The 24,256-nt window shown below is 33.0% G+C and overlaps 1 protein-coding gene across 1 annotated transcript in view; it reads left to right on the top strand.

Moving 5' to 3' along the window:
* Window positions 1-24,256, top strand: part of LOC119641690 (homeotic protein proboscipedia) — a 76,500-nt gene that overhangs the window by 19,030 nt on the left and 33,214 nt on the right. Inside the window, exon 2 of the mRNA XM_038040476.1 lies at window positions 14,135-14,149. Coding sequence (XP_037896404.1) covers window positions 14,135-14,149 — 15 coding nt within the window. The remainder of the gene's footprint in view (window positions 1-14,134; window positions 14,150-24,256) is intronic.

The raw sequence follows: 24,256 nt of genomic DNA, 5'->3' as shown, positions 1-24,256 counted from the left end.
TGGGCGTGTCCTTTGAAAAGTTTGGGTCATCTTCAAATTCTTTTGCAAGTTTGTAGGTGACATCTTTATTTTTGCTAACGAGAGAATGTTTACCACATCTGCTACATAGTTGGGCAGACGGTCAAACGGACATGCTTAGGCGCTTTGCAAATTTGTAAACGACCAAGAACTTGAAGCTTGTTTCTGTGCATTATAAAGTTTTTTTGATACAATATAATATTGGGTAGGTGTGATCTATTCTCCCTATATTTTTAAAGGTACCACAGCATCACTCTTAGAGCATACGTTCAAATTTCTGTACATTTATCACTTGTAGTTTAGAGTAATGATCGAAAAACCAATTTTTCATTCATTTCTCACTTTACGAAGTACTGTAGACGTACCCTCCGAACGATGTGGTCCATTTTCGATACCAACCTTCGTGCATGAGCTATCAATGTCTTTTTCAAATATGAAGTGGATGACTTCGTTTTTGCAGCCAGGACGATGTTTGCAATAGACATTACACAGACGGACGGACGTGCTTACATCGGGTCAGAATTTGATGCCAACCAAGAGCACATATACCTTGTGCAGTCTCTGGAAGCTTCTTTCTAGGCGTTGTGTTTTGACAAACTAAATATACTCTCCTCCTCTTTCGGTGATGGGTATAAAATGAATTCAAAAAAGTGGTATTTTTACTTTTCTTCTACTATTTACTGTCATATTGCGAGCAAGGATTGAAAATATTTTCTATTCAAATTCAAGATGACTTTATTTTTCTGTCGAAAATGTCGTGTAAGTTACGTTTTAGATTATAGAGAAAAAGTGAGTGCTATTCATCGAAAATCATATATCATACGCACTTAACATATATGCAAGGCAAGCGCGTATATAATAGACCGTCAGCGAAGACACTCGCGGTAGACACGTGAATAGTAGCCCATAAATTACGTTTAGAAAATTTTAAAGGAAGAGTCGTGTGAATGAATGAGTTAAAAAAGCATTTTTTGTTTTTTTATTTGACTCTTGTTGCTGAAAGTATCATGTTTTACGCGACTGTTGAAATATTGTCGTTTGCAGCAGAGTTACAAGTACATGCACTCTTGCATAAGGAGCATATGTTTTAAAATGGAAAATAAATGTCAAAGGGTAAGAAAATATATATAAAGATGTATGTGTACATATATATATATATATAGAGAGAGAGAGAGAGACAGTGAAAGAAAGAAAGTAGGAAAAGAGGTATGAGTTTAATTACGATTAGTTTTTAACAGGATATTCCTGGCCCGGTTTGATAAAACTTTTTGAAAAACTTTAGACTGCCATGGTTTAAACATTCTCACACAATTTGTTGATATTTGAGATAACTTTGTTAGATTTCAATTTTTATTTCATTTTTACAGAGAAATAAGTGTTTGTGTATATATATATATATGTAAGCATATTCGAAATGATTCTCATATAATATACTACTAAATATTACTCATTCTACCGACAAAAGCGACACACAGACGTTACGTTCAAATGCTGTAACCGACAAACAACACGGCAAGCGTTGACATACAGATCATCCATCATTTCAGACTTGACCTTTTTTTTTCTCTTTTCGCTAAGCTTCCATATTAGACACACGCATATAGACACTTTATGTTATAATATATATATATATATACATATATTATATGTTTATATGTCTCTATGTTGAGTTATACATAAGTGTGTGCCTATAAAGTATATAAGAATTTGTTTTTGTCTCGCGTTTATTTGCTATGAAATACTATCAGTCGTATATTTAAAACATTAAGCAAACATAAGTGATGAGATGATATTGCATTTAAATGTTTGTGATAGAGCAAAAACCGTAAGACACATGTTAAGGATATACGTATAAATATCCTACCGTCTTATATGATAACATTCTTAAGCATCCGCAGGAATCTCATCACATTCTTTTTTTTATTCATTCTTCGAAAACACAATCATGCGTGTGTGTGTGTGTGTGTGTGTGTGTGTGTGTGTGTAGAGTCTGCGTGTGATAATAATAGCACTGACAGTTATATGTCATGATTTGCAACATAAGTAAAATTATCACAGCCCGACTGTTACTCTCGAAATATATCGCTTAAACACCCTTAAATATAATTCGACATAATTTTTCATTCGGATTCGGATGTCTACACATGTAGTTTTAATAGAAAGACTAACTGTCGAACTAACATTTCATTTATCTATCGATCTTATGGCTACGGTTTCAAAATCAAAACAATACATCAAATGTTGCAGTTACGATGTGCGCACTTACACACTTGATTGATTTGTTGTAGTAAAGTAATAGTGCCCTCGTGCAAACTGTTGAAATATTTCTCTCCAGTGACTTTTTTATTTATCTTTAATGGTGATTTTCTTATTCAAAACGAATCAAATATATAACTGACTTGCATCTGAGATTCAATTTAAAAATGATCAACGCTACATTTAGTTACAAATATGTTTGACAAAAATATTATATTAGGATGTTTGAAAAGTTGTTTCCTTTCTTCTAATATAGTGAATTCAACTGCATTGTGCGACAGTCAAGTTTACGTTTAGGGCGCACCGCACTGTCTTCACTTGTATTTGATAACTTAAAGCGTAACACTTGCACGAGCAAAATTTTTTTTCGATTCTGAAGCGAAACATTTCGTCCAATGTCTTACCAAATATGGGAAGTCGAAAGCACCATTTTCGATGTACTTTCCTTCTAGTATTCGCGAAAAGCTAAAAATAATGTTCAAAAGAGAAAAAAATATTGGACGGAGCGCCAAGGCCAAAACTGATTTGCAAAATTTCGCTTCGATGCTTTTACATCGCGTACTGGAAGGCCAGTAGGAGTTGATAAAAATAAAATAAACGCATTAATTAAAGCAAACTACCAAATAACAACTCGGCAAATCACTGAGAGCATGGCACTTATACACTATGAAAAAATTGAAATTTTGTTTTCGCCAGAAAGAACGAAACTTCTTTCCGAAACAATTTCTTTATATATAACGATATGCTCTAAATCGATAGCAAATTATCAAACATTTTTGTAATATCTTCGATTAAAAATGGAATACTGGCATATTTATGGACAAAAGCACAATACTTCACTCAATAAGGTCGTAGGATGACTTTGACGAGTCCCAATATGACTTTTAGATGGTATCAACCTATAAACGAAATGGGTCAAAATTTTATGACCCATTTTTTAGTGGCGTTGCACTAGCTTTGCTTGCTTTAGATTCAAGTAGTTTGAAGAAATCTTTCTACAAGCATCGATTCTTCAGCACTTATGACATTTATTTAGAATTAGAAATTTGCTAAAGTCATGTTTCTTGGCCAAATACCTTTAAAATATTTCGAAAAGCATTTTTACAGCTGTTTCGCTTTGTTCGTATTGTTGCCTGGTTGAATAATATTTATTTTCAATTCTTCTTCGACTAAGAAGAGAAGGTGTAAGTACAACATTTCAACAAAAATTTCTCACTTGCTATGTTAATGACCATGCATTGAATTCCGATCCGAATTCCGATACAGCGATGAATTCGATGCTTCTATATAGGCACCTGTGAAAAAGGTTTCGCTTTCGCTTTAAGGATAAAATCACCAAACTTTTTTCAATTTAATTCATTAATGAGAAGCAACAAAAATATTAGAAAATTCCAAAAAAATTGAGAGTAATCGGCAGACTTCAAGTAGTTGATGCCTTGCGATGATTTTCGCTTTATCCCTGAATGTTTAATACTTTTTCTTCTCTAATTTTAGAACTAGAATTACTGAGTATATTGTTGTGATCCCTTCTAATTTTCAATAGGCAAAAAAAAAAGGTTATAAAGTAGGTAAAGTTTCAAAATATTTTGGGGATTTGAATTTGTGACACCTTGGAGACCTTGGAATATTTGCAATTAAATTTTTTATACCTCATCTATTTCCGACATATCAATGATATGTACCTAACTCTACCAAAACAGGCCTATTTACATGTAATTGTGAGTTGTGGTTAAGATTTCGCCGTTCATTATGAACCGATCGGGACCATTTTCCGAACAAATATGCAACTGATTTTAACGAAGATATAGCTAACACCTTTTTGAAAATACATGACAAGTTATGAACGAAACTATGGAAAAAATGTCGTGAAAATGTATGTGGACAACAGATCACAATTATTTTCAGCCTTCGTTTCCTAATTAACCACAGGACCGTTCGTGTCGAATTTTAATATCTTATTTTTGTTTTTGTAAGTGTATAATACTGTATACAATGCTTCTTTACAAGAATCGTAATTATCTACCGTTTTCCAAAATTGGCCTTCAATTGACTATTTGATCATTGATCATTCGTTGCAAAATACGGTAACCACGTGTACCATGCAAGAAAACTAAATATATGATCGATCATTAGCAGAACGACACGTACAACAACACAATCATAACAAGTCTAAATAAGCGAATAGAACGCATACAAAAAAATTCCGAATAGCAGCAGCGAGATATGCACTTTATAAACCGTGAGCTGTGTATTACCTTTAGATATGGACGTTGAAGGTGGATGACTTATACAAAACTAGAACCTTTCAAAAAGTGGATACATCATAGAGTACTAAAAAGTGAAGTAAACTACTAAGAAGTATAAAACAAAAGAAAACATATTGACGTCACTTGGGGCGAAACCGAAAATACCGTTTGTCATGCTACAAAGAGAATCGAAGTAAGCCGTGGTATAGGCAGAAAACAAGCACAGTAGTGTAGGACATGTGCTAACAGCTGAAAGAGCTAGAAAGACGTTGGCTGAAATTGTTGAGAGCCTAGGGTATGACAACTTAATATACCACCGTACTCTTGTACATGATTATGAATCCCTAAATATGTGTCAAGCAAATTACTTTAAATTTTTAACTTACATAACAAATTTGATGGTCGCTAACATTCAATATCGGATAGGCAAAGATCAAGAAGATGCCAGCAAACAAGAAAACAATCTAATATCTTTCGGTTACTGTTATCTGTTTTTTCACAAAAAAAAAAATAAATAAATAAAAAAAAAAATCTGAGGAAACTAGACTCTAATACGCTCTAGGCTCTATCAATTTTTTGCTAGCTATTTGCAAATTCAGAAAATAGTTTGCAGGGTATGTCTCTAGGTATGCCTTTCTGAAATGTAAGATTTTTGAATAAATACTACCTCAATCATCTTGTGAATTTCACACTAGTGCGCAGAAGTGCACGGAAGAAAGCAATAGTAGAGGACTACACCGTAACACTTATGAGAAATTTCGCAAAGCCAAGACAGCGATGCACGATTAGAAGTTAAGGAGAGAAGAAGCTACCAGAAGCGAAGGACGGTTCCTATAAATTCTTCTGCCGAATTCTGAAATTTAATATAAAATAATTTGGTTTTGAGCCGCTCCAGGTCGTACAATCGTTATAACAACGCCTTTCGATTTGAAATGAATTGAGTTTTTGCGTACATAATGAAGCGAATAAAATGAATAATAAACGGACTTTTGTATTCATATTCCCGTAACACAAATCCAAAACATGTATATTAAAGATTCATAATGAGAATCCAAAAGGCGATTATTTCACTTTATACAATGCAAGCTTAATTAAATGTAAATCCTTTATTAGCGTAGTTGTTAGTAATCCGTACGGCATTGCAACTGCAACTTATTGCGCTTACGCAAAATGTTTTATACTAATTTAATTGATTTCATATACGATAAACACACACGCACGAGCAATGGGGTCATAACGGTGAAATTAACCGGGCAATCAATTGAATGCGAGATATGCTGCAACCATCAAGGTTTCGATTTAATTTTCCTGAATTTTATAATTAGCTTGAATGATATATAAATCAACGTTTATGTTTAATGAAACATTCAACTGTTAGTGGGACGACGCACGTAAATGTGAATTGGAAAAATTAATAAGCGTTATATTGTTCTGTTAAACCAGTGGCAAATATGTATTTCCGTTTCCTAACCACGTACGATACGATATGTTCAATGAATTGAATTCAATCGAACATGAATTTATTTTTCACGCTTTAATATATATATATAAAATAATCGGCCATATGTTGCGTTTTCGATTTCATTGTTGTTTTTTTTTTTTTTTGTTGATTACTTTCCGCGTAATATTAAAACTTTAAAGCTCTCATATATATTTATTTCATTAATTTAATAATTTGTATTATAAATGGGCTATATAGCTATAGGCTAAGAAGTATTGATCCTATTAATGCCTGATCATCTCATTTAGCTTCAAATGGGCAGAGTATGCAAGAATTAATATAAAATTGAAATAATGGAAATGAATTAAGTTAGTTGGTTAAGTTAATGCGATAAAGATGTAAATTCTCTGTTCAAAATCATAATCTGCCGTTAGGTTCCTGAGATCCTACAAGTCCTTCCCTTGTCGTCTTTTTTAAGCAGAACGCTTTTCCGCTTTCTGATAATAAGCATTTGCGCGCGCTCTCTCCCTCTCCCTCTCTCTTTCTATTTCTATTTCTATTTCTATTTCTGTCTCTCTCTCTCTCTCTCTCTTCAACATAATCAATCCGTTACAGAAATAAGTAGTCAATCAGAGCAATATATCGCAAAAATTTTCCTTATTCTCTCTATAGAGCCTGAATAAGTTAGAAAATCGTAGAAAATAATTTGAATGAACAAAAATATTATCATAAATTGTTTTTCTGTTTTCACTTTAGATGCCACGCAGTTGAATTGAATTTTTAATGCTTTAATCATTGCATTTTTTCATTTCTATGCTTCGTTACCTAATCTTTTTTTCTTCTTCTTCTTTTTTTTTATTTTTAGCAGAGAATTTTAGGCAGTTACATCAACAACTGCTGTCGTTAATGTCTTTCGAATGCAAATTCAATTTTGAATTTCTTTTGTTTTTAATAAAGTTTTCATGTACATAAATACATACTTACAAATACACACATAGAGAGCAGCAAGTAGACAGTTGCTTGTCGAAAATATTTTGCAATTTCGTACAAGTGACACGATAAAATTTCTTTAAAAAATCGTTTAAAAAATTTTATTAATACGTAAATGCAGAAAATATTTTGAAAATTTAAATAAAAAATTTGGAGGACGCGTGAGCGAAAGATTGTTTCGTGTTCTTATCATCTCAAGCCAACAGCAAATAATGCTCGGCATTTCTTGCTATACTACAATAAGAATTGAAGTTTAAGCCTACCATGAGAAGTATTTTAAGCAAATCCAGGCTTGACGTCTGCTATAGTTTGTTATTTCTTAACCGTTGTAGTATTTGGAAATAAGTCTTTCATATTTTCAATTATTTCAGTATTTTTCATGATCGAAAGATCGATGGTGTACTCACTTTATGAAAACTTTTGCAACACCCTGAACAAAGGAGCTTTCAAAGTCCCTGTAAAGTATATATTTTTGCCCCGCATAAAATTTTAAGGCGATCTATACTTGTCTCTCCGTCCATCAGTCTGCGTGGGTAATGTTTGTAGCGCACATTCTCACATATTCCTAACATAAAGACTCAAGCTTGGCGTCCTTCTCAACTGATCTGTGACAAAAAAAGCAAAAAAAAAGTACTATAAATATAGCGCTGAAAAGTTTCAGGCTCAGGTTTCATTGGCCATGTCCAGCCAATATGTGCAAAATTATAGAATATCTAAATTTAATTTTTTCATTTTATTTTTTTTTTTTTTTTGTTTCTTTTAAGAAAAAGGGGTAAGAAAGTTTGAAAGATTCAACCACACGTCAACACAATTTTCTTATATATCACATTTCCTATCCTAAACTTAAAATTTTCAAGCTGAAATTCGTTTTTTTGTTTGTCTTCATTTTGGGAACGAATTTTCTGGATATTAAAGACGCAACTAGGCACATACTCCTACTCGTAGGCACTAAGCGTAAAAATGCTTTATTGCGAACAAGTATTCCATAGACTCATCCTGCTTCCGGTGGTCAGTAACTGTATTGCTGTTAGGCTTTCAGTCCAACGACGTAATCTGTAACTCGAAAAATACTGCCGAAGTGCTAAGAATCTTCCTTCTTTTCGTGCAATATTCCTTCAACTCCATCTATAGACCCTTTTGGATAACACGTTATCCATTTTTTTCTTTTGTAATGGGCGTAGGGGCCAACTGGTGGCACTACACCAGGCTCAAACCACTCCGGAACCTCTTTCGCATTATCTCGAGATGAATCCTTATGATCCTTGATTTTTATTGCATTATCCCACTTCAAATCGGGGGTTCAGATGCCAGCTTCGCAGAAATTATATATCGAAGCTCACCTTGAAAAAAACTATCGCTTCTATCTATCTATATATCGGTGCTCATTAACATGACTGTTATGAGGTTGCCGGGCGTAATTTTTACTTCTGAAAGAGATCTGAAAACCTTGTTTCTCAAACATGCCTAAACAGGACCGACGAAAACAAGATGCTGCGCATCGTCGCTTGAACCTTAGCAAAGGTCACATGCGTAAAAAAAAGATATAAACAAACAAACAGATCATTAATATGTCCTTCTCCGTTTTCTCAGCTTGGTGATCGCTATTCTTTTGCTTCGTCAGCCAAGAAGCTCGGTTCTCGTTCATTTTTATTACATTTGAGAAAGCACTATGTCGAATCTTGATTGATTTAAGACAAGTGAAACTATTTCAAGCTTGCCCCTTCATCTAAACTTAACTATTTTTCCAGGTCTGACAACATTATTGACCGTACTTTTCAGTTTGTTCCTAGCATTGCTTAAGAAAAAATACATTATTAGAAAGGTATGAATGGCCACAAAAGTTCATGTTGGGATCAGGCTAATAAGTATAAGTTTGTTCTAAATGAAATGAGTTCAATATCACTGTTTTTTTGCTGCTGAGCGACTTGCAGTTCAGATGGTTGACTATCGTAAGAAAAATTTAATACTAATGCAGTTTTAGAGTCGTGCCACGTAAACGCGTGGTCAAAGTAGTGTAAGTTGAAAGCGTCAGGCATTTTGTTCTGCTTCTTTTCTGAGACTAAACTATTAATCTACCTAGCTATATGCTGAGCGCAGAAACGATTTGGTACATCTAAAAGAAAACTCAATACCGTAGGCTCAGTAAATATATTCAGGAGCTTCAAGAGTTTTAAGCTTAGGAAAGAAAGGATGAAGATGCAAATGTGTTTACACAATATCCTTATTCTTGGGAAAACTTATTTCCCACACGAGCAAAATATACTTAAAGTATACTTAAATTGAATCAACGGTCAAGTCATTTTGCTAAACTGCTTTTCTAAGGTATAGTGTCTTCATTGGCGGATATAGAAAACAGAACATAATTTGTTCTTTAGAAAATTGACTGCAATCCATTTACTTTAGGGTGATTACTTTTATTATTTAGTTATTTACGCATTTATTTATGTACATGTTTTTATAATTTTCGAAACCTTTAAATTTCTAATAAAAATTGTTTCCCTTCCAGCTCTCTCTGTCACCTTTTTAGATTAGATCTCGTTAAGTACATTAGTAAACATAAAATTTCAGCTCTTTATCTCTTACAGTCTGTGAGCTATCACCGAAAAAAATAAAAAAAATATTTTCTTAAATTTTAAACTTAAATTTATTGTCTTGCAAATCAATATGCATAAATTTCATTGACAAAGCGTCTTCTCTTCAGCAAAAAATCTTTTCTCCAATATAACGTTAAAGATGAAGAAAATGTGGAAAACCACCTTTTTAAGAGCGCAGGTATATATATATATGTATATATATATATATATAGACAAACCATCTTTCGCCTAAAAACAGACGCAGGCACGAGGTGGTTGCATTCACGCTCATACATCCTTGGCAGAGATACCAGGTTGTGTGAAAAAAGGAAAAATGAATAAGATGTTATTCCATTTTCCTGTCGTTTACAACGAATGCTTCCTTAACGGATATGAGATGAAGCAAGGTTTCGAGAGTAAAACCATAAATTCAAACTACTAAAAGGTATCCAAAAAAACAAAACCAAAAAGGGAAGAGAGAATGTGCAAAGAACGAATATTTTTTATTCTTAAATTATTGAAATTTATTTTATTATCAAAAACCTTAAAGCTTTCAAGGCTTTTTTCATAGTTGAGTGACAGATACAAACGTTAAAAAGTTTAAATTATTAACCCTTAAACTTCAGTCAAGAGCGAAAGATTCGTTTGAACATTGACCATAATAAATATTTACATGCGCACACACATATGCCGAAAGTTGCTGGTCAACTAGTTAAAGTTAAAAACTTTTTGGTTTATGAAACTAACAAAAAAGTTCAAGTGTTTGTAACAAGAGTTACAGTGTAACATATTTACATCAAAACGAGTGAACAAAAAAAAAAAAAAAAAAAAAAGAATCAGTTCTTTAACCAAAAGTCTCGAAAGTCTTCAAATTCTTACACAAATTTACTCAGTTGTTGTAACAGTCTATAAAAGAGACAGTAAAAAATCCTTGAAGTGATGACGATGTTATTTCCAAAAGAATGTTAAAATCAATGAAGTGAAATAAGGCATATATATATATACCAGAGATATATATGTACCAGGGAAAGAACTCGCAATGCCTTGTTATTCGGGTTCATGTGGTTAGGCGCGAAGTTTATTATAACAAAGTCAATTCTGTAAAGTCGTGGTGATAATAAAAAGACTACTGTGACTCATGGCCCACTGTAAAATTCCCTACACCACCCTACAGTTTAGAATTAAGCTTTAGAAAAATGGACTTAAGAAGAAATACAGTTCAAGTGTACTCTGCTAGTCAAACCTTTGATGACAAATGCCAGAAGATGGGATTAGAACGGCTTCCAACTGGATGTCTTTTTATTAAAAAAAAATTATACATAAAAAAAAAATTAAAAAGAAAACGATATTTTGGTACGATTTGAATGAGTGAAGACCGTAACAAGACTCTTGAAAACATTAATAATTAATATTATTAATCTGATTTGAATGTTGCACAAACGGCACATAAAGAAAATAACAACTTAAGGACAACTGCAGCAGGAGTCGAACCGGCGTGTGCCAGCTAATGGCCAGTTAAAATTGAAAAATTTCTGTTTAACACTAAAAAAAGGCAAATATATGCGACTGGGTTTCGAACTCGCCATTTTTTTAGATTCCTATGCGGACCTGAATTTGGTTGATGATCATTTAGTCAAGCGATGCGTAGCAGAAAAGCATTTTGTCGTTTTCATTGATATTGCAAGCACGAGAATAATGCATTGAGACAATTTAGTGGCTAAGAGCAGATATCAAATTTAAGGTTTGTCTTCTTCTATTTCAAGAACGTAGCAAAATTTTATGCCAAAGATGCTTTGATTATCCTTGATAAAGTATTGAAAAACAAGTGAGGACATTCTGATAGGGCAAGGACAATAATTAGATACCCTACGTCTCTTCGCCTAATACAGTTATTCACTCGTATTGGTAATAATACACCAAAAGTTGCACACTACTTTCATGCAAAGGCATACTTTTCATGAAAAACCACATCCTGGAGGAATTCTTATATCCGGTGATTTCTGAAAAGGAGACTTTTGAAGAGAAAATTGGACCGATCGAAACCATATTCACCAGCGTTCGTCCTTGAGCCAAAGCACGTCTGTGTACCAAATTTCACGAAAATATCGAAGCAATCATGTCAAGTAAACACAAGTTTACATGGACAAACATCAGGCGGATGGACAGACAGATAGACAGACAGACAGGTTTAGATCGATTCAGGAAAATGATTTTCGAATCAGACACAAAGACTTACTTTTCATGAGAGCCTTTATGTAAGAAGGGGCCGATCCAAAGTTATTGCAGTACATTAAATGTGAGATCAGAGATGAGAGGATATTTCAAGATGAGAGGATATCTCAACTTTGTACGGATATATGCAACAGTGTGGTATAGACTTACTTAAGGCTTTTGGTCTGTTTAATTTCCAGGCCGCGATGTTTAAGGTATTTCGATGAGATCTGAGCTACTGAAGATAATTCGAATTGAATCACGTTATATGAATATTTGTAGTGTGGGGTAGCGTGTCTAATGGTCTGCTTTGCCCAACCATACTCTCTTCCTGCTTGTTTTTATTTTTATGAACGTTTATGTAAGAAGGGGATTTGTCACACGACTTTTCCTCCCACGTTCGTCGAGAAATATTGAAAATTGCAAACTTTTCCATACCGAAAACCTCTTTTAAGTGGGGCGGTATACGTAAAGCACTTCTAGATTAAAATAATTGTATTAAAATCAATTCTCTCTGTTATGGAATAACAGAGATGGTGTTCAGAATTTCTTAAAAAAAAAAGAAAATATGGCCGAAAATTTTTGCGGACATTTGAATTTGACAAGACCGCCCGCTATTTTGGACGTTTTCTGCTTTCGAAATTCAAATTTTGTCATAGTCAATACACACTAAAGTGAAGAGTTTTCGCGAAGACTTTGATTGAAATGAAAAAAGAAAAGTTTGTTTGTTATAATAAAAAATTCAAATATTTTATGCTAACAACCAAATCATTTATAGTTTGGAAGTTGTAAGCATTTTTTTTTGTTATTAATTCGTGTTAGTTTTTCATTTTGAATTTTATTTAATTTTGGTTTTCCTTTTTTTTTTTTTTTGGTTCTCCTCTTACTCTCATTTAATTATCAACGAAAGGCACTGAAATCGCCTTAGACTTGAATGCAATTTGCCATGTGGTTGGATTGCCAGGTAGGTGTGGACATTTCTATCATTCATTTCGACAACGGTTGCCACCCACCCTTCTTCCTTTATTTTATTTTTGTTTGCTCATACAGGAACACATATACACACACACACACACATATATATATATATATATATATATATATATAAACACATATATATGTGTACTGACAAATTTTTCAATGTTTATGCTTTTATGCCCCTAAAGCATGAAATGTAAAAGTTATATTGTTGACCCACCATTTGTTGTTGTTGCTGTTATAGACGATTTACAATTTTTGTGCGCAGGTTTCCTATAAGCCTTATACGATTGCTTGGTTACATCTGTGTATGTGTAAACATATACAATAGCATGCATAACTTATGAATAAAAAAAAAAAAGGAAAAAAAAAGACAAAAAACGTCCATGTAACGGCATGACACTATATAACGTTGCACTAACATGACACAATACGAGTGGCGTCTTTGGAATTTTTTCTCCTAGTTTTTAATTTTTCTTGTTTTTTAAGCCATTTGTCAATTATATGACGAATGTTTAGTGGTCATGGAAATATATGACTATAAGGACGTATAAGAGAAATTACATTAATTTTTCAATTTATCAAAAAATTACTTTAAAAAAGCGTCATATTTCACGAATACTACTCATTCCACGTTCGATATCATATTTTTACAAAATTATATAAAATAAAAGATAGGATAGGTCGGACTTAGATTTCAGCAAAGTTGGTTTACTTTCGGAGAGAAAGCCATAGAAAGGCGAATGAAATTTAACAACATTCTCATGCCACGAAAGCGATTTTCCATTTTAAAGATATCGAAATATTTATCCAGTATTTGATCCAGTTATGAAATCTGGAAGCCATCCAGAAGTTAATAAGTCGTCATTTAATGAGTTAATCATCGTTGTGAAATCAATTCCTTTTCGTTCGATTGTCCAGTCGCATGTTCACAATGCAAATTGTAATCGGTTTTTGTAAAAACACACCCAGGATGTTCCTTTGCCCATCTGTCCGTCTGTGGTGCACCTTCTCAAGTTCGCCGAAAATGGCTCAAATGGGTCAGAGAACACGCCTACAATGCCCACATGTCCACAAAACCATATCTGGGAGCATTTTGCTTTCCATGTCTTTTGCTGGTTGCTCATAAACTCCACCAAATATACGATATAAATATCCACAAATTTATTCTGCAAGAATATGATAAGAGTCAGCCACATCCACCCATTTTTATGTAGTATGTAAACTTTTTTTTTTTTTGAATTTTTTTATAAAATAACTGTGATGAACGAAAATAAATTTTCTCCTTTATATTGAATTCGTCGGAAAAGTCGACCATAAACTTCTTAAAGGGCAATATCAGTTTTCTAGATATATTAAGAAAATCTAATTCTATGGCATTTTTATTTAAATATTATTTTTTCTCTGTATTTTCTTTTCAGGCGATAATTCAATCAGTAAGTACATCATTTTAATGCACAACATTATTATTATTATTCATATCCTATTGGCAAATGAAAGAAATATTGCATTTATTATTGCGCACATAGAGTTGAATTCTGATAAATTTATATTCGAAGTCTATGTGACTTGAATCCTAATAAATTTAGAATACATTAAGACGTTGCACAAAGTAAATTCTAATCAACAACCTTTGATCTGTTTATTTAATCCATTTTTAATAGTGCTAGAAAAGTCATTTGCTCTATCGATTCGGTCTATCATTAGACCTTATTATCTCCTTATTATCACGGCTATCAAGGCACTATAACAATTTAATCATTTTTGTTTACAGTAAAACAAAAAAAAATTCCCATCAACCTTAGTCCTTAAATATAAAGAAAAAGACTTTTTAAATTGCACAAAAGAGGCAGTTTATCTTATCAACTTATATTGTAAAGAAGAAGAATTCATTCAAAGAAGAGAACAGGTCTTGTTTTCCTAGATGAAATAAGAAAATTTGCTTACGCATCCTCTTTTATTGTTTATTAGGAAAAGCAATAAAGGGATCTATTTTTGTAGAAATATTTGACTTAAAAAATTTATCTCTAAACATCAGAAAAACTAAACATGTTTGATTTTTGTACCCATCGCCCAAGGATAACGGGTATGTGCATTTTGTCAAAATGTCTCTAACACCCTGAAGGAAGCCTCAGAGACTTCGCAAAGTATATACATTCCTGATTAGCATCAAATTCTAATTCGGTCCTTTTAAGCATGTCCGTCTGTGTAACGTCTGTTGTAAACATTTTTCTGGCCGCAATAATGATGCCATTAATTTCACATTTTACAAAAACACTGAAAGTTTTTTGCGCGCAGATTGATATTGAAAATAGGCCTAATCGGTTCAAGGACAAGCCTACACGTAAACTTAGCACTTCTCCGCGTTTCAAAAGAATAAAAAGTCGGACTTTTAGTCCTTACTCAGAAAAAACGCGGGCAACGCTATAGTATCTGTATAAAAAAGAAAAAAAAACGAAAATTTAGTTATTTCATTGTTTTTTTTTAATCTTTCTAAGGATGACGATGATGGGTAGAAAACATTCGGTTGCAACCGAATATAATTAAGTCATTCTTTTTTCGAATTTTCGTTACGAGTCTCAGGGATAGGGAAGAAATCAATTTTTTATCGTGATATTGAGGCTCAGTATGTAAATTGTAAGAAAAATGCTCTTATTCGACTTTTTGCTACATCTGGCAGGGATTGCATCTCCCATTTTTAGAACACATTTACAGAAATAACAACAACAGTTTTTATGCGATCTAAAATAAAAGTAAGGATCGTTATCTATAAAATCCAAATTTCTGAGTAAAACTTTTACGCCAGTACAAGGAAGAAAGTCATTTATTAATCTTCCCCTGCTAGTGAAGATATTGTGCCGAACTAAACTTAATTACATTCAAAGTAAAACTAGTCAATGTTTATAAGACTGGGGTATATTCGTAGATGAAGCCGAATTGTCACGCGTCTAATGCGGGACATCCATGAGGAATTTTTTAAACATATGGGTTTTTCTGCGTATAAGTTTCATTAACGAACTTCAAATGTACTATCGAGATCTCTGCATTGTAATGCCTAGGATCAAATCGTCATAAGATCAGCTCATAAGTGTTAAAAACAAAGTTATATGAATCGGTATTAAATCTATCAAAATTTATAACTGCAAATACCGAGCATTTAAGAAGTTCGCATCAGGATTCTTAACTACTATTGGACAAGAGTTTTTGCCAAAAAAAGTCTCGAGAATTGTGCCCTAAATGGTTTGACTTTAAATTATCTACTCTCGATTCTCTTGACGTTTTCGCGGAGTCTATTTAATCAAACATTACAAGAAATTGAACCATTCGGACGATAACGAGAAGCAATAGTCATCAATAATGTGTGAAAGAGAAGCATCGGTTGGCTTAAACTGGAATTTTTGAAACGTGTTGCCATCGTTTCTATAACAACACGTAAAAGTCGACCTAGATACCTCTCCTTGTCGCTCCGTTCGTCCGTTTGTTTGTGTTTTGTTTGAGCTTTAAAAGCCAACAAAAGACAAAAAACGAGTCACTGCCAAGTTCCAAATGGGGGAAATCGGCCAAATATGTATATATATATCAATTTAATTTGATAAAAATACTTTCAGAAAGAATTTGTTGTCATTTACAGAAGACACTTGATGCAAAATGTAACATATCCGCAAGGATGGACGAGTATGTAAGAATCGCGCCTACCAAGCCAGTGTTCGCGGGTTCAAATCTCCATGCTCAGTCGGTAAGAGCATAGCGCTTACCAATTCGGCACACAACGACTAGGCTACGGCCAAGCCCACTCTATTTCTATATCTTTCCTCACTTCCCTGTAATCGTCATCGTGTTACGCGAATAGCGTACATCCCCTGAATGATTGGCTACCTCAAGAGATATATATAAGTATATATAATATAACGGCTTACAATTGAGTATTTAGAACTTATAAAGGAACTATGTAAACCTTGGGTATAAATGCTTATATAAGTATAAACCAGTATGCAGTTAAAACTACCTCTCCGAGAATAGATAGAGAAAGAAAGTAAGACATGTATGACTGAAGTCAACCCAATTAAGGTCCTTTTGTAATTTGAAATATTACGTTTTGTTTGCGCGTAAACATTAAGGATACGTAAATCAATAAGATCGAGATAAAAAAGATCAGATTCATAAGCGATATAAAAAGTAAAATGTGTAGAATGTGTAGATAGCTTACATATTAAGTAAACCGTACCAGAAGTGTTTCAATGCGCTAAGTCAAAATTAAGCACTGTTTAAGTCGGCCATTTTTATTTATTTATTTTTTTTTTTTCCTACATTTTTGCTTTAAAAAATGTATGAATATAAATAAAAAATTAAGTTTTCATTTAAAAAGCAAGCCATTTATTTATTTGTGTACGTATATGTGTACAAATATGAATTGTATCTGAGCCTTTTAACCACCACGCAAATTTACTTCCTTTTATTGTATATATATATATACATACACATTTTCTCATATGTATTGCTATAAACATGCAACAACAATAACGATAGAGATAAAAAAAACAACTTCGAAGAAGTAAACCATTTGTTGTGGCTAAAGTGTATTGCAAATGCTTTAAGGGGCAAATGTATAAAAAAAGAGAGAAAAAGAAAAAAAAAAAAAAAAGTAAAAACAAGGCTAAATAATATACAACACTAAACAAATGCACGATTAAGATAAAAAAGTTTTTACCTGAATTAAATTAAGTATAACGAAACACGAAACTTTTATTTAGTTTTTAATTTTATTGTGGATTATCGTTGTTAGTTCTTATTCTGCTTCTTTGTACAGCCAACAAAATTAATATAAAAAAAAAAAAATTTGCAAACAAATGGAGCGGTAGTCGACTAACTTTTTACCCTTTAGGCGCTCATTTATTCAATAAAATTCGACGGTGAAAAACCTTTGATAAAACCTTCAATTGTAAGCGACTGGAAGTTTCCAGGTGAGTTACTCATGCAATGAATGCTAAGAACTTTACCGTAAAGATTTTTTTAAAAACCGAAAGGTTAGTCAGAAGCGACCGAAAGTTATCTGAGTTTAGATTTTGCTAAGCAACAAACAACATATCTTACTTACATCCAGACATTTTTAGTATCAAACCATCCAATCAAGGATAGGGATATTCTCTCAAAACTTTGACTGTTTTATGAGACTTAGAAAACATGTCCGGCAAATTCATCTGACGCGATTAGAGATGTCTTCATGTATACTCCTCGCTATATACATTCTTCAATTGCAAAGTAAAAAACTAACGACTTATTTCCAAAATCTGCTTTTGGCTAAAGTTCAATTTAGTCGAGAGACAGGTAGAAATATAGATAGACGAAACTAAACTTTTCAAATTAATAAAAGTTGTTAAAAAATGGGGAAAACCTCATTCAAGTCCATTGACAAAACAAAATTATTGCATATCTATAATCATCGTCCCATTCCGACCGGAATTATAGCTTACATTTTGCAACAATAAGTTGATATGATTACCATAAAAATCAAGAAAACTCGATAGACCCACAGATTTTCACCATTTATAATGCATGAACCATATTGCCGGACGAGCCATATAGAGAACTATACAAAACTTGTAAAAGAAATGTAAAAAACGTTAACAGATATATTATGGAATTAGAATCTGAACTTGCCGTAGATATTTTCAGCCGATTTATGTGATTAACGTAGAGTTCTAATTAAATCGAATAAAACCAAGTTCTCTAAGTTACCATTGAAGAATAAACTAAGCCATTGTCTATGCAGCTTTTCCTTTCTTGTTTTTTTTTTTTTTTTTCTACAACAAAAACGACAAAACGAGCCTTGCCTTCTCGTTGTTGTTGTTGTTGTTGTTATCATTAAGCCGCAAAACAAAGTAGCATGGGTAAGAAAATAATTACATGATCAAAACATGACGAACACAAAGCACGTCATTTTCTATGTAGCCATTCGACACTATACACAGGTAGTGTTCAATGGTAGATAGACCTCTCCTCACGTAACCAACCAACATATTATATTTTATCCGTAGAATATGAGTGGCCATGATTCAGACAAATGTATGCAATATGTACACGTTTTCATACGTTTGTTTGCTTTGCATGTCACCGAATATGCTTTTGTAGTGGTTTTCAACGCATATTTATGTGCATACGTTTGCTTATGTTGGTGGTGTTTTTTGTGCCGATTGCTATGGATACCAATGTCGGTGCTCCCTTTTTCACTATTTCTTTTTTTTTTTTTTTTTTTTCATATTCAGGTGTAATGCAATATAATGGCTTCGATGCATAAATGCCGAATATATTTTATATACATACATATGTATATATATATATATGTATATATATACTCCTGGTTTCTTTATTTAACTTTTCTTAGTGTTATTCTTTGCATTCTTTCATTTATTTTATTTTTTTTTAAATGCGCACGACAAAAGAAAATATATAATAATGTTTGTGGTCGATTTAAAACGATTACTTTGACTTGTAAACCTGCATCATGGATAAAAGCCCTTTGCGTGCATTTTAATGCTTTATAACATTAAATTTAAAAAACAGAAAAAAAACATTTTTTCTTAATAAGAAATTTATATCAAACTGAAAGCATATTTTTGAGTACTGCATCTAAGCTTTAGATTTGATAGCGATTGCGTGTAGGGTACACAGACACTGCATTTCATAAAGCAACCCTAAAATAAAAGATATGACGAGCGTCTGATGTTAATCACGGCCATATTTATGGTAGAATTATAGTAATGAATCGACTCAATCTTGGATTTGATATTAGGTTGGCAGGGAAGAAATTTACAGTTAATAATATTGCCACAACTTTAATAGCTTATCAGTTGGCAATGGCGTCATTGCAAGCTGTTAAAAACGTTTTTTTTTTAATTAATAATCTTGGACATTTGCACCATTATGAAGCGTTAGTGGGTTTAACAAAAAAACGAAGCGAAATATCGATAGTATTAGTGTTACTACGCAGCAGATATTGTCAAATTGATTGGACGAATTTCGCAAAAGTACCTTTGATCTCCCGAAAAGGGCACACGAACTGCAATAGTGAAGCACTAAAAGGTCAGCCTTGAGTCTGGATTCATCTCAGAGTATCTACCAATAATCGTTGATGTTAACAAGCAAAAAATATTAACTCATTTAGTTGAAATTGGTCAGGAGAAAACTCTCTACAATTTTCGCCCTTGACGACTTGATTGAAAAGGGCCTGAACGCAAGAGAAACCACAATTACAAGCGAAAAAAAAAAAAATTATTTGAGCCCTCTAACTAAAAATTGCAATTATAAAGTTTTTTAAATATCACAAAATTTAGAAAGAAACCATGTTTCCAAAGGGACTTATGGAAGTATAAAAAAGTCTATACATATAGAGATGTACCTATAGTCTACATAAATATACGTATAGTCTACACATATACCTATATAGTTTGTACGTGTAAACAGATAAGTATATCCAGGTGTGCAGTTCCAATCTCAAGAAGGCTATGAAAACAAGCCCACGAACAAATATTAGCTTCGTTTCGAGTTGAAGACCTCCAATAACATTACATAATAGCAGGCTGTCCTAAATGACCTCAACATATGAAATTTTTCTCAAATCGCATAACATTTGTATTTATTTTCATATACACTTGGAATTTTGCTACAAGGTATACGAATACACTGTGAAATAATTAAACAATGATCTCATTTTTCCTACAATCCTCCTTTTTGTTAATTCATTACTATTTACGTCGTATTACGGCATAGTTACTTACAACTTATATTATAAAACTTTGAAAAAATCTGTTTGCGTTCAAAACATTTTCGGGTTGCGAAGAATAATAACATCATAGGTTTTTCCAATGGAAAGATTGTAAGCTATTATTGAGGAGAATTTCTTCGAAATTTTGTGATCAATTCTTTTACGTACATTAAGAGTCTCGGCGAAAGACTACAATTTAGGTTTTCCCGGTTATTCCATTTCATGTAGCGATTCTTTTTCTTTTTATGTTACCCGCTTTTGTCAGCATAATTTTTACACGAAACAGAAAGCCTCTTTGGGGAAGTGTGATGCTCAGCTCGATATATAACTTCAGTTTCTTTTTATTCTTGACCGAGAAAATCATTGCCCTTCGAACTGAATTTCCACTTTAGAGAATGAAAAGACATCGATGAGACCATGGCTGAAGAACAAAGTGATTACGGAATCATAATGCCATTGCATTCAACTGGAATCTTTTTGCAAACATTGCAGTTTTGAAATAAATGTTGCTTCCTTTTGTCTCATTTGCGAAACATTACTCAAACTTAGCTCCCTTCACCATTATTTCGTTGCTGCTTCGTCGGTGACTTCCCTAAAGGATTTTCCATCAAGCAAACATTTAAGCAGTTTTAAAGATGATAAGAGGTCCAAGAGTCTCGCTGTCCAGACCAAAAAGGCTTGTACAATCCCATGGTGTCTATAACGTAATTAGCGCAACAAAACGATTTGCTAAAGCTTTTAATATGAAACAAGAAAACCGAATACAAAGTAAAACTCGAGTTGATTATCGATCCTTCGAACCAAGACTGACGACAGCGTACATGTATGTTCATGCATTTTGTTAACCGAATATTAAGTCAAGCAGTAGATCCTTAAAAAATAACCGACAATTTCGAAATTATTGTTATATTTTGATCATGTCAAGTAATAGGTTCAATAAAGCCTAATTTTCTTTCCATTTCTTTAGGGTTTCATTTACGGTAAAACTCAAGTCGTGGTAAATAACTTTTACGCGAAAACATTTTCAGTTCATTTTTTTGTTAAACCTATTTTTTTAGATAAGCTTTTTTTGCCACAGAAGCGTTAAATTCATTTAATTAAATTTTTACAATTTACTTAGGATACATGCAGGAACAGAAGCAATTTGAATGCCAATGCAATTTTATCTGAATTCTAGAGTACTTGAGCACGTCTGTATTTAAACGTTGATGTCCTGTTTGCCAACTCAGTTGTTTGTCTGTGTGTGTGCATCATGATTGTTTATCTATTTATTTCAAACCAAAACATTACTTTTTTTTTTTGTTTTCGTCTTTCTCTTTTTGTTACTCTAGTGTACAATTTTCAGTGATGTGCCGTTGATCGACCGAATGTGTCAGTTCTGAAAAGTCATGATTAATGAGCCAAACATGTGGTGGGCCTGTACACAATCAGTCTGTGTTTAATAAAAGTTAAGGGACTGTCTGCTAGTCGACCTTTAATATTTTCACTAACACATAAACGTACATGTAATGTAAGTAACATATATATATATATATAATACAAATGATGGGAGTTTACTACTTAGTCAGACAGATGAATGCAGACACATACATACACACACACACACACACGAACGCACACATCATAAGGAGACAGTTATAGGGTTTTTTGAAATTCAAGGTGTATATAGCGCGCGCGTTTCATACTATACGACGCATCGACATGCCACTACGCCAAATGTGAAATATTAGTTTACAAGCGTACAAGCAAACGTATTAATAACAGACAAATTCTAACTCATTATCGAAATGCATTAAACCACAAACGATAAAAATGAAAAGGAAAACATTTGTTAACACAATTTATAATCATATGCGTGGGATTGAGAACATTAAGTACAACAACATTACATGGAGAACATTAAATGAAAATGAAAATTATAAATTAATCCTGACGGAAAGAATAAAACATCAATGAAATTAATCGACTTTAATCCTAAATCGTAGTATGCTGCAATAAGTATACCAAACTTCAAATAGGCATAAGTGGGTTGACGTTTATAAGCACGACTTACTAGTACCAGGCCGACCTAATGATACACCTTCCATGCAAATTGACAAGTTTTCGTAGCTAACATCAAATTCGTTCTATGCATTTTTGCACATTTCCCTACTAGCTAGACCAGGTTATATGTGCATCTATATATATGGCAATAATAAGTCTGTGATGAGTCTTAAAATGGTCCAAGTGGCCAAAAAAAAAAAAAAAAAAAATGAAAACATTGAAGTGAGCCGCTGTTCACTTTTACGTACTCTAGACAACTTCGCTTAATATAGTTATTCATATAACAAAATAAGGTATTATATGGAAAGTGGTCGAACAGGTGGTCCCATCAAAAACTGGGACCTATATGTAGGTTGAACGTAAGAACACAACGCGGACATACGAGCAGACAAACTGAAATGTGGGTCTATTCAAAGTCCCTCCGCACGCATAGAGAATTGGCCTTAGGCTTCAAACCCGAATCGAAAATTTCGCAAAAAGAACAAACTCTCTCTTTGGGTCAGTCTAAGTATCTTGCCATATCGGTAGTGCGACCCCAAGATTCAACATAAAATCCGTATACTATTACTCTACTCAGCTCAACTTTTAGGAGCAACTGTACTCATCCATAAGCCAGTGGTAGGAAAATATTGCTTTCTCATTTTCATTTGTCTCTGATACCCTTCGAATATTTGATATTAACTATATTACAATTCGGAAAGGATCGGAAAAGCAAAGAACGCTACCTTATGCTTGTGCTTGGAGCAGCTATTGCTTGCAATACATACTAAGGCTAACACATTTACATGCGTTAGCACTTTTCCTCATGGATGCAGTTGAAAGCTTGTACGACAGAAATGCGAGTAGACATCAATCATTAGAAGTTACACGGGATCGTAAGGCTTGCAGGGAGATCATGCGCATTTACGCACTACATGAATATCTCTCATAAAACTTTCTTTTCCTCTTCTTCTTGTTTGCTTTGTATGATTACACCAAATATTACAATTGCGCTTATGTTCTGCATATCATTTCTTAAGGGCTTTCATAACAAGGAATAGATAGTCTTCAAGCCCTCGACCCAAAGTGGATAATAATCCCCTTTTCATATACGTATTACCAAACTTACCAGTAGGGAATTGCGGATATATATATAAATTACATCAAACGTTTAGTTTGTGATACGTCAACTGTGCATATACGTTATAACATAAAAGAGAATATTCTTACCCAGCGGAAGATTCCGAATCGACTTCATGATGGCCGTCTACACTCATTTTTCTGTTCTTGAATAAAAACACACCATAACATCTCATGATGGACGGAAAAAAAAGAGAAAAATTTGTAAAAAAAACCAATTAATTCTTAGAATTTTATCGTTTAAATATTTCAAATCATTTATAAATTTATAGACTTAAAAGTCTTAAATGAAAGTAAAAGAGAAGAGAAAAATACAAATTTAAAAAAAAAAAAATCAAAGTTTTATGCAAATCTTCTCATCAAATTCACATTTCAAAGTTCAACATATTATCCCTGCCAAGTTAGCATGAAGAGCAATAAAAAAAATAAAATAAAATAAAAATGTAGAACTTTTCCCTACCTATGGCAACAGTGGCGGTATCATGCAAAAAAAGCTCCATAATTCGTGCTACAAATATTTTTAATTTATTCTTCAGCAACGGGCAAAGGAAACAAGAGAGTAAAATATATATATATATATGTGTTACGGAAAAAACTGGCGCACATTTTACATATATAG

Source organism: Glossina fuscipes, unplaced genomic scaffold (assembly GCF_014805625.2).
Source record: "Glossina fuscipes isolate IAEA_lab_2018 unplaced genomic scaffold, Yale_Gfus_2 174, whole genome shotgun sequence".
Taxonomy (NCBI): Eukaryota; Metazoa; Arthropoda; class Insecta; order Diptera; family Glossinidae; genus Glossina; species Glossina fuscipes.
The sequence above is the reverse complement of the archived record's forward strand: the minus strand, read 5'-3'. Positions and strand labels throughout refer to the sequence as shown.